We start from the raw sequence: 19532 nt of genomic DNA on the forward strand, positions 1-19532 counted from the left end.
GTAGCCTACACCCTCCCCAGACCGACAGTAGGGCAGCATGTGGTAGTCTACACCCTCCCCAGACCGACAGTAGGGCAGCATGTGGTAGTCTACACCCTCCCCAGACCGACAGTAGGGCAGCATGTGGTAGTCTACACCCTCCCCAGACCGACAGTAGGGCAGCATGTGGTAGTCTACACCCTCCCCAGACCGACAGTAGGGCAGCATGTGGTAGCCTACACCCTCCCCAGACCGACAGTAGGGCAGCATGAGGTAGTCTACACCCTCCCCAGACCGACAGTAGGGCAGCATGTGGTAGCCTACACCCTCCCCAGACCGACAGTAGGGCAGCATGTGGTAGTCTACACCCTCCCCAGACCGACAGTAGGGCAGCATGTGGTAGTCTACACCCTCCCCAGACCGACAGTAGGGCAGCATGTGGTAGTCTACACCCTCCCCAGACCGACAGTAGGGCAGCACGCATGCAACAACCAGGAAGGGGATTGGCATAACGACAAAAATTGGGAGATCATGGGGGAGAAAAAGATAGGAAAAAAAAAAATCTGAATGTTTCCCCCCCAATTTTTAACAGATCGACAACCTGGACCCCAGAGGCATCCAGCTGGCAGCCCTGTTCATGAGCGGCGTGGACATGGCGCTGTTCGCCAACGACGCGTGCGGCCAGCCCCTGCCCTGGGAGCACTGCTGCCCCTGGGGGTACTTCGATGGCAAGCTGCTGCAGAGTAAACTCCTCCGGGCCAACAGGGACAAGGCTCAGCTCATCGACCTCTGTGACGGTCAGGTACAGTAGCGTCATCGTCGTCCAGTAGGGATGGGTTTGATTGATTGGTTGATTTGATTGACAATTTTATTAACAGATTGCAGAATGGGTACAATACAGTACAGCCAGGGGAGGAAATTAGGCCATTTTACTCGCCAAATGCGAGTATTCTTTATGTTTGGCGAGTGATTCATGAAGAGCACTCGCCACACTGGCGAGTAGTAAACAAAACAAAAAAATTATTCTGCAATCTGCTGATTCGCTCACTGGCACAAGCTGAACTCTGACTCCCCCCTCATGATTCCTTCCATTTGCGCCTCATAATAATCCATAACCAATGAACATCGTTGCACTCTAAGCTCCTCCAATGAACACTCGTTTTCTAGAAGATGCCGCCCATCTAGGGGAAGTGGACAGATCACTGCGCGCGGACCTACAGACTCCTGTCACCGGCTTGACAACGTAGACAAACTTAGACAAAAACACATCAGTGGATGAAAATAATTGCATGTAGAGTCGTCGCTTTCGGATATCAGTGCGGTCTGACATGGGGGCGAACAACAGCACGCGACGCGTCTCCTTCGAGTCGGATGAGAATGGCAAGTGGGCGTGAGGCTAATGATTCCACTCACTCAAGTCAACCAGCATTAGCCGGCTAGCTACCTAGCATGTAACAAGCTACCATAACGCGCGCTATTACCGAATTATTACCGGGTTTCCCCCCATATCACCACTCGCCCATATGCCCTTCACAACGGTGATGTTGTCATACTTGTCATTCAGAATACACCTGCTGAACCCCTAGCGTTGACATGGGATTCGATTCCAATGTATCGTCATCATACAGCACAAGTACAGTACAACCAGAATACGTTTGGCATCCAACCAGAGTGCAAATGTAACAAGTCAAGTTCAAGTTGTTTTATTTAGCTATTACATTACAGTGAAATGCTTGGTTCTTTCACTGCCCAACCCAGAGTAGAGACGGTGTGATTAATATATGTTTTATGCTGCTAATATTGTGAAGAGTAGAGACACTTATTAATGTTTTATGGTAATAAATATTTTAAAGAGTAGAGACACGGTGTGATTATTACTATGATTGAAAATCAATTCAGACGAAGACATACAAAGAAGTAATTATCACAATTAGCGATTTATTTATGGCTGGTAAAAAATCTGTTTGGCTGGTAAAAAAAAATCATATGCTCGCCAGTTGGCTGGTAAGCCAAAAACTTAGTTTCCTCCCCGGAGTACAGCTCAATACACACAATTGTTAAGGGGATGCAGACCAGAGAAAGACTTTCGTCTTGTTTACATCACATAACATTTATGACATACATGACATACAGATAGACAGTACTGCTACATCTATACATTTATGACATACCAGATTTACAAATACAGTACTGTTTGTGATACAAAAAGAGTCTAGAAAAGAGAGTATATACATTTGACGAAGAACCATACCGAACCTGAACCGAATGGACCTGTCTCAAACCCTGCCCTCTTTTCTTGATCCTCCAATCACAACTGTCGCTTACCTCGGACAAACCAAGTTTGTCCGAGGTAAGCGACAGTTGTGATTGGAGGATCAAGAAAAGGGGCAGGGTTTGAGACAGGTCCATTAAGGGTACCGACCGAAAACGCGTCGGTACTACTAACGAGTACCGTTTCACGTGAGATCCGCCTGGTGGCACATTTCGGTACTGTAAAAAAAAGAAATTTGTCCGATGTTTACTGCGAAACGAAACCTATGAATGAAGTGTGCCGCACGTTCACGTCAATGTTCACGTGCACAATACACGCTTACCTAGGATTTGACTTGATTCAACAACAAAGCAGTCGGGGGGGGAATGGCAAGCCGAAAACGGTCACAAAGTGTTGTTACACTTTACAAAGCTAGATGCAGACACCGCTCGCTGCAATATTATATATTATATACAGTATATATTAACAAATTGTTCTAAATAAATAATAATGATAATAATTATTTTGGACTTTTTTTTTTACAACAGAGTTATGTAGATTACATTTTTAGAGACTAAAGTACAGAAAAAGGTACCGCTGGGTACCGGTATCGATTCACAGGTATCGGTTCAAATGTGAAAGGTACCCAACCCTATCGTCCAGCCCCCCCCAACGCGTCAATGGGACGCTCTCTCGTGACTTATTCACAGCCCCCGCTTCCACCCCGGGGGGGCGGGGGGGGGTGCGTTCTCCAGACCGGTTACTGGAGGCAGAGCGCCTGAGAGATAACGTAGCGGCTTGAAGCACAAGGTCCTTGAAGTGCTTAAAAGTGCTTGCTTTTTTACCAAAAAAAGTCCAGGCCTGGAATTATTTGAAAACCGCCAATTTTTTAACAAGGTGCTTAAAAAGTCCTTGAAATTCAAATCAACCATTCGCATTGAAAGATGATCAAATTGTTCTGAATCAAGAAATTTGATTTTTCCATTTAAAGTGTAATTGGTTTTAAGCCATAAATATTGGATCAGATTTAGTTTATTTCTATAAAAAAATGAATTTATAAGAAAAATTTTGCTTGGAAAAGTACTTGAAAGTCCTTACATTTAATTTTGCAATGTCTGTGGGAACCCTGGAAGGGGAGCGCTACCCGCTTTGAGAATCTGTGTTTGTTAGTGTCGTTCACCAGGACGGTCCGGTCGATGCTCTCTGCTGGAACTAGAAGTCGGTAAGGGCAGGGTGTCTGCGGGGGATGAAAAAGTCTTAATAACTATTCAATTCATAATTCTCAATTTAAGGCCTTAAAAGGTATTACAAAGTCTTACATTTTATTTGCACAGGTATTACATTTTCGGGAGATTAAATAATATTACATATATGAAATGTTTTTGTATTCAACTGGTGCAGCTCAGTGTCTATTAATTAAACTGGGTATCAAATATATAGATTAGTACTACTTGAGTGATAGTGCTAATCAGATGTATGTACAGAGTTGTAGTATTAATATGTACAGTGATACAGGTATAAGGACACTATGGTAGTAAGTCATACTGGCCAGCAGCGTAACTAGTAAGAGTAGGTAAGGGATATGTACAGATTAGGGCTGTCAAAGTTGATGCTTTAATTTTGGAGATTAATTTAAATTATTTAAAGTTCAAATAAATTAATCTAGATTATTACATGGCGTTTTAACATTCGCCGAAATGCTTGATTGTGATTGGTCAATAGCGCTCGTCAGAGGTCCGTTATTACTCGATAACGGACCTCTGCGGAGCAATAATGACCGCTGTGCGCAGCTGTAGCAATGAAGCCCACTGACGCACACACTGCATCAGTGCAGTCATGAAAGCTGCTCAGCATATGCACAGCTGCACTCAGTCATCAGTGCAATCAGCCCACAGACCTGCCGGCTGCCGGCGATGACAGCGCGGAGCGACAGAACAGAACTGCGTCTGCATTTGATCTCGTCTTGTCGATGGTGTAAAATGAATTAGGTATATTGTTAGTAAGTTAGCCATGTAATAAGCGGGATAATGTATAGCTATACTCGGTCATCATCACAAAATAATTGACCTTCACTACGTTTAAAACACCTCCGCGAGGCGCCTCTGTATTCTAAACTCCGTGTCGGTAAATTATTTTGCGACAATGACCTCGTAGCTATACATTATCCCTTACTTAATCTATGGAGTGAACAATCTTCAATTTTAGCGCCGCGGATATAAGAAAGAGGTCTAGCTGAGTCAATGTTTTTTTTTTTTTTTTTTTAACCTTTTCCCCCTCCATTTTCCTCAGATTTTCTCCCATCCCAATGTTAGTCGTATGCCAATTCCCAATCCCCTTCCTGGTCGCTGCGCACTTACCCCCCACAGTCAGATCATCTGGGAGAGTGGAGGCTATCACGTGCTTCCTCCGACACACGTCCAGCCAATCAACCGCTTCTTTTCACCTGGCAGCGCGGATCCTCCCTGAGAGGGCGTAGCGTGTGGAAGGATCACACCATCCCACTCAGGTCCTATCCGCGCTTAGCAGGCGCCCCGACCGAACTGTAGGAGTCGCTGTTTACAACGACCCGGACCCACCCCGCCAGCTTCTCCCACCCTCTAATACAGCCAATTGTATTAGTGTGAACGGCCAGCCAAGCTGGTGACAACCCCGGAGCTGTGAGCTGGATTCGAACAGGCGAATCCAGCTCACAGCTCCGGGGTTGGTGACGAACGCAATCTCCGCTACGCCACCTAACCGCCCTTAGCTGAGTCAATGTTGATGGTTTTGTTGAACATTTGTATTTCACAGGAGAGAAACTGTATTCATAGAAAGCTATTAAAATAGTCTTTGAATCTAAATATACTTTCTTTGTGTCGATTTTACATTAATTCCATGATTTTACTCAAGTAAATATCTGTTACAAGCTTCGGTCTTGAGTCGAAAAATGCGATTTTTAATCTAGATTAATTACAGAATTTTTTTAGATTAATTAGTAAAAAAAAATCTATTGACAGAACTAGTACAGATATATATATATAGTATCTACAGATATGTACAGATTTAGTATCTACAGATGTGTACAGATATAGATATAGTATCTACTATCTACAGATGTGTATAGATATAGTATCTACAGATATGTACAGATATAGTATCTACAGATATGTACAGATATAGATATAGTATCTACAAATATGTACAGATATAGATATAGTATCTACAGATGTGTACAGATATAGATATAGTATCTACAGATGTGTACAGATATAGATATAGTATCTACAGATGTGTACAGATATAGATATAGTATCTACAGATATGTAAAAAGGATTATATGCAGGCATGTACAGACAGATGTGGATAAATATCTACACGTTAAGAATAAATATATACAGCATTATTGTACATGCTATCATACAGAGTTATAACCCTGTTATATTCAGGGTTATTATAATAATAATAATAATAATAATAATAATAATAATAATAATAATAATAATAATAATAATAATAATAATAATAATAATAATAATAATACAGTAATAGTAAAAAAAAATTATATCACCTTTCATACAAGAATTGCAGCCCAAAGTGCTTCACGGCAGTAATTATTGTAGACATAATGGACATAAAATAGACACAGGCATAAAATGAGCATAAAATTGGCATAAATATTGGCATAAATTGTTATTATTGGCATAAATAAGAGTTATTGGATGTGGTCATGTAGTGTCTTCTCTCTCTCTCTCTCTCTGCAGGCTGAGCTGGCTGCCAAGGTGGAGAGGATGCGCCAGAGTATCTTAGAGGGACTGACCTTCGCTCGCCCTCCTCACTCTCTCCCGTTCCCTCCCCCTCCTCCTCCACCTCCTCACAGCATGCCTTTCTACCCTCCCCCCGCCTGCTCCTTCTACCCCCCGCCCCACATGATGCCTCCCCTGGGGCGAGGCCGCGGCGTGCCCGGTGAGTGGGGGTGGCAGGGTTCGCACAAGGTCCTTATTAAAGTGCTTGATTTTTTACCCAAAAAAAATAAAACAAGGCCTGGAATTCCTTGTAAACAGCCCAACAAGGTGCTTAAAAAGTCCTTGAAATTCAAATCAAACATTCGCATTGAAAGTTTTGTTCATCCATGATAAAATAGTTGAATCAAGAAATTAATTGTTTTCCCCTAAAGTGTAACTGATTGTCAGAAATAGGTTTTAAGCCATAAATATTGGATCAGTTTGTTTTTTTCAATAAGAAAACTGCATTTAAAGGTGAATTGTATCCTTTTCAAATGAAAAATAGTGCTTGGAAAAGTACTTGAAAATCCTTGAATTTCATTTTGCAATGTCTGTGGGAACCCTGGAAGGGGTTAAAGGAGGGCAATGCCGCAAAACAACAAAGCAACAAAACACCACAAAACAACTCAGGTCTTGATTTAGAAGAACTCCGGGTGAAACGTGTGAATGTCAGTATTACAGATTGGAAATGGCTATATCTTTTTGAAAACATTATTTATTTTATTTATTTTATTTGTAGCCTTTAATTGACCAGGTCAGTCCCATTGAAACACAATAATCTCTTTTCCAAGGGAAGTCTGGCATCGAATTTCGACAGACAATGCAAAATAGGGGTGTAACAAAAACCACGGTACGGATTGTGAAAAAAACAGCCCCCAGTGGGCGGTCGTTAGTGGTTAACATACCGTTGTATTCGTTCGGTACACTACACAGCCGTTCCGTATGGTACGGTACACACTGAAACGGGTCGGTTCGGTACGGATACGTGTACCTTTACACCCCTAAAAATGACACAATAAAACAATACCAAATCAACAACAGATAGACGAGATACAATCTGGTCAGAGCAATAGAGTTAAATAATGGGCCTTTCATATAAAGCAGGAGCAAGAACGATATGAGGCTGATTCCAAGTTACTCACGAGGTTTTTAAATGTTCTAAGATAAATTAGCTCCTTCGGGTCCAGAGTGCTCTGTAGTGAATTCCAGGCAGCGGGTGCAAAGAGCATGAAGGAGTGCTTGCCGAATTCAGTGCGAAACCTTGGGGATATGTAGCAGATAACAGTTGTTGGAACGTAAGGAGTAAGTACTCTGGGTTCTTAAAATATAACCACATAAATAACTGAAACTGAAAACGATTGGAAGGGAAGCTGGGAGTCGACAGAGCTGTTTTCAAAAAGATCTCATCATAAGACTGATCATGGCTTTAGGATTGTAGTGAATTGTGAAAATCCAGATTTTGGAAGACCTGACATGTAGCTTTGCCGTTTCCAATCCATCATACTGGGATATTATTTGTTCTCCTACTCGACTAAATGAGCTGCATGTTGTTTTGTGGTGTCGTCCTCTTTGCTAATCAAGAGTGTCTTCAATACATATTTCAGTGTATCTCACTATCGTATCGTATCATGAGATAAAGTTATAGCTTTTAGTGTTTCTCTTGATTATGACCTGCTGCGTACGATAATTGTCCTAAAAAATACAATAATTTCAACCCTCCGATACGATACTTTAACTTTTTCATTTACATTTCATTTCAAACCTTTATTTAAACTCGAAAGGCAACTGAGGTTTCTCTCGTTTACAGTCACATCGAGTGTACATACAGAGTTAAGCAAAACATACAAAAAAAGGCATATCAAATCACACAGCATATACAATCAACAATAAGACAAGTAAGGATAACAATCAATTAAAACACGTACAACTATTTCCCATCTGGCAACGCTGCTTGTATGTGATGAGTGTTGTTAGATACAGGCAGTCATCACAGGTTAGAGCGGCTTCAAGGCCCACAAATGTAAACGCAAATGAACATCATTATTGGTTGTTTTAAAGCCACAGTTTGGGATTTTTTTGTACCGTATGGTGTATGCACATACATTCTTAAATAGTTTGATCTGTATATAAAAAATACGCTTTTATTATAAACTCATAAACTGTGTATAGTCATAAAGTGTTAGTCCTTGAATCAAAGGAACAGTCGGATTAACTACAGGATGGAAACGTTTCTTCTTCATTGCTGTTTCTCATGTACCCATACTGTATGTTCATGTCTGGGTAGGGCTGGGCGATTAATCGATTAATTCGATTAATTTGAATTAAGGATTTAGGACGATTTTCAAAAATGAAAATCGATTAAGGCGAGACACTGCAGGTGAATAGGCAAATATACTTTTTTTGTTGATTTTGAGATTTTGTTATATTTTGCTTCCTAAACATGTCTTCTATGAAACTAATGACAATAAAACGTCAATAACACACATTTAGTTGTTTATTTTACTTCATTTTGCCTTATTGCATCCATAAATGTGCACATATTTAATGGGGAAGTGCCTCATTTGCATATATAAACATACATTTCAGAAAACTTGCAATATATTTTTTCTTAGTTTATATGTACATAACAAACTGGGAAAGTTTCATAGTGATATCTATTTAAATATGTTTTGCCTATTAGGGGGTACTACACTGTACTACACTGTTTGTAGCCTGTGTGTAGTTATGTTCAGTTCAATAACATCATTATTATTATTATTCAGTTATCAGGCATGTGTTTAGGTTGTCTATTACTAATGGTTTGATTAGATATTGTGTTTGTAAATATCAGTTTCAAAAAAAAAAGTATGGCATTTTACAATACAGAACTTTGAAGGCGTTTTCCCAAAAATGAGTTTTAAGAGTTTTTCCTCATACTCTGAGCCAGAAATCTCCACTTCAGTAGCACTCACATACACCAAAACTTCCAGTTCTATTCATATCTATGTTCTGAAGGTATTTACAGAAGGGTTTGTTGATATCGCATTCATACCCAGATTTATATCACATTTTATTCCTAAAAACATGGCGAAATATGGAATTTTACCAGAAAAATGGACTGAATGGAGTATTTTCTGATTTATGGAGTGATAAAAAGAGATATCCAAAATCCCCTCTGTAATAACCTTTGGCTCTAATATGTCAACAAAATGAAACTATAATTTTGAAAATGGCTTTATCCAATGTTCAGATTTCTGTCCTGGAATTATATGCAAATTAGTGCATATTTAAGTAGATAATGCCTCATTTGCATATTTAAACATACAATTTCAGAACTTGTAATACAAAAAAGTCTTGTCTTAATATAAGTAATCAACTGGGGAATTTTCATTGTGATATCTATTAGTTAATTTCTTTACCCTATTCACCTGTAGTGTCTCCCCTTAAAAAAAATAATAATAATACAAAAATTTCTTTTACAAAAAGTTATGTTTGGTGAAAATCTGATTTGCACTTTATTAATCCCAATAGGGAAATTCATTCTTGTTTGATGATCAAGAGGCACCTTTTATTTGTTTTAAGTGAAGTTTGGTGAAAAAGTTATTGCACTATTAATCCCAATAGGCATTCATCTTTGTTTGATCAAGAGTAACCTTATATATATATATATATATATATATATATATATATATATATATATATATATATATATATATATATATATATATATATATATATATATATATATATATATATATATTTTTTATTATTGAAGATTGGTGAAAGTTAGGTTTGCACTTCAATCCCAATAGGGAAATTCATCTTGGTTTGATAATTTTCTGTGTCAAATAAAAACAAAGCTTATTTGAATGATTTTATTTGTAGGCCATATCGCCCAGCCCTACGTCTGGGTCACCGATCACCTTTAATTATTGTTGTGGGGTTTCTCTCTCCTTGTGAGGACTTCCAGCCATCTCCTCGCAGGGCGGGAAGCTGGAGATCGCCGGCACCGTGGTCGGTCAGTGGGCCGGTTTCAGACGGGGCCGAGGAAGAGGAGGCTTCCCCATCCAGGTGGTGTCTGTTGGTGGACCAAACAGAGGGTGAGGACCTGAGGAAGATTCTCTTATTTATTATTTTTTTGTATCATATTTAACCAGGTAGGTCAATTAACCTGTTAGGCCCTAGCTATATTTTCAGAAAATTCGCCTAAAATTACATACCCAAGTAAAATGCACGCAACACTTTGATGAACATTGTTACTCAGCTGATAGAGTTGTGCCCTTCCTGATGACTTGTCGTACAGAACTTGTAAGTCGCTTTGGATAAAAGCGTCAGCTAAATGTAAATGTAAATGGAGATTGCTCCATTTCTACAAGTACCATTTGCATGTTCTTGGTATCTAGATCTAGGGACCTCAGGGTATGTATTCCCAGTGTCAGAAATATTGTTCATGTTACTCTGATTGAGTCAATTGCAATGAACCAAGGGAGGATATAAATTATTATTATTCGTTTTTTTTTTTTTATCTTTGATGGTGAATAACACCATGCTAACATTGACCAAAAGTGAAAAATGCCACTGAGCTCATTTAGCACCTTCTTGAGATCAAGTGTACTAACAATCTAAGCTAATTAACAAAGGGCAGATGATTTACAGGGGGCTTTGTAGATACAGTACTGACTTTTGCCATCCGGACACATGCAATAGGAAATATGAATAATAGAATATAGAATATCAGGCCTATAAATTACCTTATTATGACCAAGTCATATCTATAGATCGGTCCATTGGCAGAGTTAAATCTGGATTTAGTACCACCAGGCGCCTGGTACAGGGCAGCAAATATCATGCATTAAATCTACTCTAGTTACTTTTGTATAACTGTTTTTTTGTATATATGTCCATAGCTCCGCCATTTTTTTACCGGATTGCGACAGTTTTTTCCTAGACGTTCACAGAAAGGTAAAGAAACAATATACGTTGTATTTTATGGCAATAACATTGAGGTTTGTTCAATCCGTGAGATATAATCACAACATTCACGTCAATATTTGTAAGAGAAAATGGAAAAATTGTTAGTCTTCCTATGTCTGTGGCTGGTGTGAGCTGGGTAGTGTAGTTTTATGAAATTCAGACGAAATTAACGATTTCATGACGGCTTCCTGTCCTCGCGTGTAAATCATCCGGTTTCCTATGCAATGCGCAGAGATTTTTATCAGCTCATATTTTGCTAATAACATTTAAAATCATTGCTAAACAAACGTAGTGCTGAAAATATACACTTTGACTGCTGTTTTGATAGGGTTAGGGTCTTTACTCTTGGCTACATTTGAAAAAGAAACACAACATCACTACGGACTGTATTGATCTATTTCTAACGTGAAATAAATCTATCAGGCTTAAGAGGTTAAGAACAAATTCTTATTTAGCCTGGTGAGAGGACAAAAGGGCCTCTCATAGGGTAACAGGGAAAGTAAAAAGTGAAATGAAATAAAATAGAAAAGAGATTATACATAAATCACAGTGGTAAGGGAAATAATTAAAATGCACATCAAACAAACAACCAAATACAATGACAAGGTATGTAATACATGATGCAACAGACTGTTAAAAGGCTGGGTGACAACGAAAAGAAGTTTGGCTTCCAACCAGAGTGCAAATGTAACAATGTACAGGTGGTTAAACTATATAAAATATATAGATTAGTACTACTAAGTGTAATGCTAATCAGATGTATGTACAGAGTTGTATTATATAAAAGGAGACAGTATGACTACTACTGGCCAGCAGGTGTAACTAGTGAGAGTAGGATATGTACAGATATAGACATAGTAAGGGGACTATGTGCAGGTAAGTACAGACAGGTGAGGATAGGTATATATGCAGTGAGAATAAATATATATATATGGTATACAGCATTATAGTACATGCTATCATACAGAGTTGTGCAGGTGTACAAGAACGTATATAGAGGGGTTATATGCAGGTATATTCAGACAAATATGGGTATACACTGTATATATATATATATATATATATATATATATATATATATATATATATGCATGTCCAGGTTGTCCTCGTGGCTTTCAACCCGCTTGGAGGTGCATCTCTGGACGTGGAGACATACGTCAGTGACTGTACAGTAATCTTCTTCTCCCACAAGCGTGGCTGTCGAATATCCTCAAATAACTCGATAAGCTGTGAGCACTGAGGTAGCACACGCTGAAGACGAGTTTTTATTTTCTATTCCCTCGTACCTCATCGTTGAGATAAGATAAGATATTTCTTTATTGATCCCCTTGGGGGAAATTCGGGCATCATAGGAGCATGGAGGAGGGGGGAGGGGAGGTACAGGTATGGGCAGGGTAATAGTAGAAAGACATAAATATAGGCAGTACAATTAGATCTGAATATAAAGATATGAGGAAGAAATAACAGTGTAAACAAAGGTGCAGATGAGGGTCTGTATGCCCTATCGGTTACCGTAATTTTCGGACTATAAACCGCACCTTTTCCCCCCATTTTTCGACCCTGCGGCTTATATAACGGTGCGGCTTATATGTGACTCGACGTGACTAAACCCGAAAATGTAAAAATCGAAATATAGCTTTTTTGACTGCATTGATATGTTATCTATCTGTTCCCTTATTTGCTAAACTTAATACAACTTTTAAATGAGTTAATTCTTGTTATTTGTCCGACAGTATTGTGTCCCAATGCTTATTATGGTAATTAAACATTAAAACACCTGCAGCTTATATATGTACACATCATTCAATTTAGCTGCTGCGGCTTATATTCAGGTGCGGCTTATAGTGCGAAAAGTACGGTATATGATATGTTACACTTACAATAGATATAGGCAATAACGAATTTTAATCTGATATGTGACAGTATAACACAAGGTACTGTTGGGGAAAATGTGTATATGAAGTGAACTAGTTTAATATGGGTCAACTAAGCAGTACTGAAAGACGGTCTGGCTGATGTTCTTAAAACAACTTGGAGATAGGCAGATAGACATTTCAGTACATCACGTCGTGTGCTTTTAATCTTGTACATCATATCGTGTGCTTTAATCTTGTACATCATATCTTGTCCTTTTCTCTCTTTCATACACACACATATACACACACACATCTCACTAATCTTTTCTCTCTTTCATACACACACATATACACACACACACATCTCACTAATCTTGACTCTCTCTTTCATACACACACATATACACACACACATCTCACTAATCTTGACTCTCTCTTTCACACACATACATATACACACACACATCTCACTCAATCGCATCTCTCTTCGATGTTAAATCTATGTGTCATTTTAATGTACGTCATGTCATATCTGATATAATATGTCACGTCATCATATCTGTCATGGGGGGGCAGGGCTGAGAAGGGATTTATGGGACAAGCAAAGGGATTGAGAAGTTAGAGTGTTTTTCTTCAACTGTGGTGACCGTCTGCTGATCCATAGCTTCTGCTGTTAAACCTTCTGTCCTTAAATAAATTGCCTGTTGAAACTGGAAATAACGTCTCCTGCTGTGTTAAACGACTACTCAGCCACAACAGTACCCTAACTGGCATGATATACGTCATACATTGTAGTCCGTGCAGGTTTTGGTGGTTAACACTTTCAGTGCCCATGACGTTTTATCAGCCCAATGCCTGAATGCCCACGACGTGTATTAGTGTTTTATTTTTTTATTCGCGATCTGATTTCATATTTCATCAACCGAGTCTCCCGTTGGTACAGCAGCTCCTCCAGCAGCTCAGAATGGAAAAAAGCGCCCCCTATCGTCTATCCTTGAATAACTGCACGTCAGTCGCTTAGACTGACCTGGGATCAGTCGATATGTAGAGGCGGAGCCAGCTGGCTCCTTGAGCTGGCAAGCTGTCTGCTCAACATGGAAGTCATCGCGGGACGGGAATCAGCCTGGAATATATATTCACAGTAGCCAATACTCAATCAATAAGCGTTATCGATATTTGGAATGGCGATCAGGAATTGGAATGATCTTTTTGGAGAACATCTGATCTGAGGTAAGGAATCTATTTTACCAGTCTTGGGATAATCAGAGATCTCAGCGTTTGCCCTATGTGTGATGTGTCTCTGTGTGCGCGATCGCTGATGAGGAAATCAGAGAATCGATTTTCAGCTTGCGGCCCCAGCGTGCACACGTACACGCTGGAATCGTTTTGAAAACGATTCATAAATAGGCAGACAAATTTTCTTGTTTTTGTGTAGTCTAGAATATTCCAGTAAACGTCTTTTATCATGGAATATTTATATTTTCCTTGAAAACGAGGGCTTTTCAAAATGCTATCAAACGAAAATGAACGATAAAAAAAACAATCCGCTTCGACAATGTTGACTGGAAAACGAGTCATTGATAAGCGACGGGCAGATTAGACGCATAGCCATAATTTAAAACATATATTAGGCGTTTTTAACGCTAACATTGAAGTGGATGGTGGGCATTCAACCGGTAAATCAAGGTTAAGCTTGGGCTCTGAAAGTGTTAAGAGTCAGACACACTTAGTGGTCAGACATTCCTAATAGTTCCAGAGTTCTGCTGCTGTTAACTCTCCGGCTGCTGGCACCAGTCCATGCTCAGGGTTGTGGAGCCTGATCGTCTGCTGGCACGAAGGACTGATCGAGGCTGATTAGTGGAGTTAAATTGCAGTGCAATCAAAAAAACTTTTTTTTTTTACATGTCCGATATAAAGATTTGATTTAATTCACAATACACTTTGGTGGAAATGGCGCATTTGTTCTACGTGTTAAAATACCTTGTCCAGCAGTTGACCTGGGGATATACTGTGGTTGGTCTTCCTAGTGGGATCTAGTGATCCTGTGTCTGGTCTAGTGGGATCTAGTGATCATGTCTGGTCTTCCTAGTGGGATCTAGTGATCCTGTGTCTGGTCTTCCTAGTGGGATCTAGTGATCCTGTGTCTGGTCTTCCTAGTGGGATCTAGTGATCCTGTGTCTGGTCTTCCTAGTGGGATCTAGTGATCCTGTGTCTGGTCTTCCTAGTGGGATCTAGTGATCCAGTGTCTGGTCTAGTGGGATCTAGTGATCATGTCTGGTCTTCCTAGTGGGATCTAGTGATCCTGTGTCTGGTCTTCCTAGTGGGATCTAGTGATCCTGTGTCTGGTCTTCCTAGTGGGATCTAGTGATCCTGTGTCTGGTCTAGTGGGATCTAGTGATCCTGTGTCTGGTCTAGTGGGATCTAGTGATCATGTGTCTGGTCTTCCTAGTGGGATCTAGTGATCCTGTGTCTGGTCTTCCTAGTGGGATCTAGTGATCCTGTGTCTGGTCTTCCTAGTGGGATCTTGTGATCCTGTATCTGGTTTTCCTAGTGGGATCTGGTGAGCCTGTGTCTGGTCTTCCTAGTGGGATCTAGTGATCCTGTGTCTGGTCTTCCTAGTGGGATCTAGTGATCCTGTGTCTGGTCTTCCTAGTGGGATCTTGTGATCCTGTATCTGGTTTTCCTAGTGGGATCTGGTGAGCCTGTGTCTGGTCTTCTGGATCTGGTGGTTTTCATTAGAACAAGCATGTGGGAAACACAGAGAGCAGAGAAGCTTTCTGAAAACTTTGTTTACAGACATTCTGAAAGGACACATATTGTGGTATAGAGTTGTTATAACATAACTGTAACTGATTGGCCTAAACTATCTGAAACCATGGGAATTTTCATGAGTAAAAATGTTACATGGAAATTCAATTCAATTCAAACCTTTATTTATTCTCGAATAGGACAATTGAGGTCACCCTCATTTTCAAAAGTACATTTTTTTTATATAATAATAATAATAAACAATAACAACTATATATATAGCACCTTTCACACATGGACCGCAGCCCAAAGTGCCCCACAGCAAGTAGCACAAAATTATCATAGGCATAAAATCAGCATACAGTCAACAGAATAAAAACAATGTATAAAATGCACACATAAGAATAGGTATAAAAGACAATAAAAGTTAATAAGTTTAATAACCAAACAGAATTATAAAAAAATAACCAAACTAAAATCGTAGGACTGCTATTTTAACCAACGACTCTGAAATAACCAACCGAAAATTGTGCGACACATCTTCCACATCTGTGTTACTGTATGGATCCAAGTCGCCCATCTAATGCTTATATCCAAGTCGTCCCAGCTAATGCTAGCATCCAAGTCACCCAGCTAATAATGCTAGCATCCAAGTCACCCAGCTAATAATGCTAGCATCCAAGTCGCCCCAGCTAATGCTAGCATCCAAGTCGCCCCAGCTAATGCTTTTATTGATTGATTGATTGAAAAGTTTATTAACAGATTGCAGAATGGGTACAGTACAGTACAGCTCAATACATACAATTGTTAAGGGGATGCAGACCAGAGAAAGACTTTCGTCTTGTTTACATCAGGGTCCCCCATTTTCAATTCATCATAACATATATGACATACATGACATACAGATAGACAGTACTGCTACATCTATACATTTATGACATATCAGATTTGCAAATACAGTACTGTTTGTGATACAAAAGTGTCCAGAAAAAGAGTGTATATACATTTGGCGTAGAAACTGTACATTGGAGGAGGTTGGGTGGGTGGGGTGGGGTTGGGTGGGTTGGGTGAGGGCTGTACATTGGAGGTGGGGGGGGGGGGGGGGGGGGGGTTGGGTAGGGGACACACACACATTTTACACTGTACATTGGAATACTGACAAAGCCTTACTTGGTCATTTACTGTACAACTAGGTTAGGACATTTGTAGGGGCCAGTTTCGAATTGCAGTCTCACGTAGGTGTTTTTTGAGAGTGTTTTTGAAAGTGGGTAGTGATTCACATTCCTTTACAGCTTTAGGTAGGGCGTTCCACATTGATGTGGCATAATTGCGAAACGTGTTTAGTCCCTTGTTTGAGCCGAATCTGGGTTTTACATGATTTGTGGAGCTCCCTCTGGTGTTGTGATCGTGGTATTCACTGACCTTTGGGAAGTATTTTGACATGTACATGGGTACCTTGGTCGCGTAGTGTATCTTGTAGACCAGGCCCATTGCAAGTTGCTGTACTCTGTTGTCTACTCTAAGCCATCCTAGGTTGTCAAAGTGGGCAGGCATGCTAGCATCCAAGTCACCCAGCTAATGCTTATATCCAAGTCACCCAGCTAATGCTACTGTAGCATCCAAGTCGCCCAGCTAATGCTAGCATCCAAGTCACCCAGCTAATGCTTATATCCAAGTCACCCAGCTAATGCTTATATCCAAGTCACCCAGCTAATGCTTATATCCAAGTCGCCCCAGCTAATGCTTATATCCAAGTCGTCCCAGCTAATGCTTATATCCAAGTCACCCAACTAATAATGCTAGCATCCAAGTCGCCCCAGCTAATGCTAGCATCCAAGTCACCCAGCTAATAATGCTAGCATCCAAGTCGCCCCAGCTAATGCTAGCATCCAAGTCACCCAGCTAATGCCTATATCCAAGTCGCCCAGCTAATGCCTATATCCAAGTCGACCAGCTAATGCTAGCATCCAAGTCACCCAGCTAATGTTTATATCCAAGTCACCCAGCTAATGCTAGCATCCAAGTCACCCAGCTAATGCTTACATCCAAGTCACCCAGCTAATGCTAGCATCCAAGTCACCCAGCTAATGCTTATATCCAAGTCGCCCAGCTAATGCCAGCATCCAAGTCACCCAGCTAATGCCTATATCCAAGTCGCCCAGCTAATGTTTATATCCAAGTCACCCAGCTAATGCTAGCATCCAAGTCACCCAGCTAATGCTTATATCCAAGTCACCCAGCTATATGCTTATATTAAGGCGGCACGGTGGTGTAGTGGTTAACACTGTCGCCTCACAGCAAGAAGGTCCAGGGTTCGAATCCCGCTTGGGGACCAGGTTTCCATGATGCCAGTTACCCAGGTGGGGTATCTCCCAGGCCTTTCTGTGTGGAGTTTGCATGTTCTCCCCGTGCTCGCAAGGGTTTCCCCCCCCGATAAGATAAACCCAATGGAAAAACATGCACAACAACAAGATCGCTAACGCTGTGGCGTCCTTGACGAAGACGGACAGGAGCACTTGGATTGGTCCCCTGGCGCGGCTCACGTGGCGCCTGTCTGCTCCCGGCTGCCCTTGGGGGGGAAGGACGACGGGATGGGTTAATCGCAGATACGCATTGTATGCATGGTTCGCATGTGTGCCAAATGGTGACCTCGGAGCAGGTCCTAAATTATAAAATTATTATTATATCCAAGTCGCCCAGCTAATGCTTATATCCAAGTCACCCAGCTAATGCTTATATCCAAGTCGCCCAGCTAATGCTTATATCCAAGTCGCCCAGTTAATGCTTATATCCAAGTCACCCAGCTAATGTTTATATCCAAGTCACCCAGCTAATGCCAGCATCCAAGTCACCCAGCTAATGCTTATATCCAAGTCGCCCCAGCTAATGCCAGCATCCAAGTCCAGGAGTGGCAGTGTCTCAGGAGGTAGAGCGGTTGTCTGGTAATCTGAAGGTTCCCAGTTAGATTCCAGCTCCTCCCAGCAGCGTGTCGAAGTGTCCTTGAGCAAGACATGTAACCCCAACTGCTCCCGATGAGCAGCTCGGCACAGCATGGTCGCCTCCGCCATCCGTGTTTGAATGTGTGAGTGAACGGGTGAATATGAGGAACCAGTTGTAAAGCGCTTTGGATAAAAGGACTACCTTTTTACCAAGTGGCTCCAGATAACGCTTGCCGAGGTAGGAGACGGCACCCCCCCTCTCTGGCTCATCTCCCACGTGTTACAGCTGTCAGAAGACGGGGCGTGGTCTGACAGGCACAAGCTAGCGCGCCATGCTAGCCTGCGATGACGACCTTTCACATAAATTGGACACAGTGATCAGAGAAGCTTGAGGCGTACGTTGCTGTCTGGGCACGTTTCACACCCAGCCATGATGTCTCCGCACAGAAGGTTATTCCCACTGGAGCAGAGCTGCGCCTCGAGGTGGAAGATGTCCCCGGTATAGATGTTTAGCTAAACACGGCGAGGTCGACTATCTCGAGTGTAAATCTATTGGTTTTAGTGTCAGTGATGGATGGTGTGTTCAGTTCTGCCGTTAGCTTGCACGGTGTAATAGTGACGCACAAAACCCACCAGGCGCGGGCGCAAGGCGTGAGGCGGGCGGGCGATCAGTGCTTCACTTTCGCTCCCATGTTAACAGGCATCGCTGTTCACACCGGCCGCGTGCGGGCGGGTGACTCGCGGGAGGGAAGCACATTTAATGCGCCACGCGCATTTTTACAGAAATACACTCAATACCTCCATTATTACCACACATATAGATGTTGTTCAACCAACTAATGTGTCTGTATCTTTCCCAATACAAATAAACCATACTATACTTTTTCAGGAGTACAGTCACACTGATTTCATCATTTTAAAATTAATTTGTGCGTGATGCTTCCTAGCGCTGGGAAAGGAATTAATTGGCTTCCTCTCAACAACGATTTTTACAGAAGCATATTATAGTCTCAGCAAAAGCACAGAGTGAGCCCTTTTTTATATG

General features: G+C 41.1%; 1 protein-coding gene across 3 annotated transcripts in view; it reads left to right on the top strand.

The window, feature by feature from the left end:
* The window catches only part of LOC311230620 (constitutive coactivator of PPAR-gamma-like protein 1 homolog), a 138919-nt gene that overhangs the window by 93520 nt on the left and 25867 nt on the right, over window positions 1-19532 (top strand). For 2 of the 3 annotated variants that reach the window (XM_084316955.1, XM_084316957.1), the window contains exons 13-15: window positions 572-781; window positions 5971-6172; window positions 9932-10070. In XM_084316955.1, the coding sequence (XP_084173081.1) occupies window positions 572-781; window positions 5971-6172; window positions 9932-10070 (551 nt within the window). The remainder of the gene's footprint in view (window positions 1-571; window positions 782-5970; window positions 6173-9931; window positions 10071-19532) is intronic. The other variant, XM_084316956.1, reaches the window with a different exon arrangement.

The sequence above is a fragment of the Notolepis coatsorum genome, assembly GCF_963971535.1.
Source record: "Notolepis coatsorum genome assembly, chromosome: 6".
Classification (NCBI taxonomy): domain Eukaryota; kingdom Metazoa; phylum Chordata; class Actinopteri; order Aulopiformes; family Paralepididae; genus Notolepis; species Notolepis coatsorum.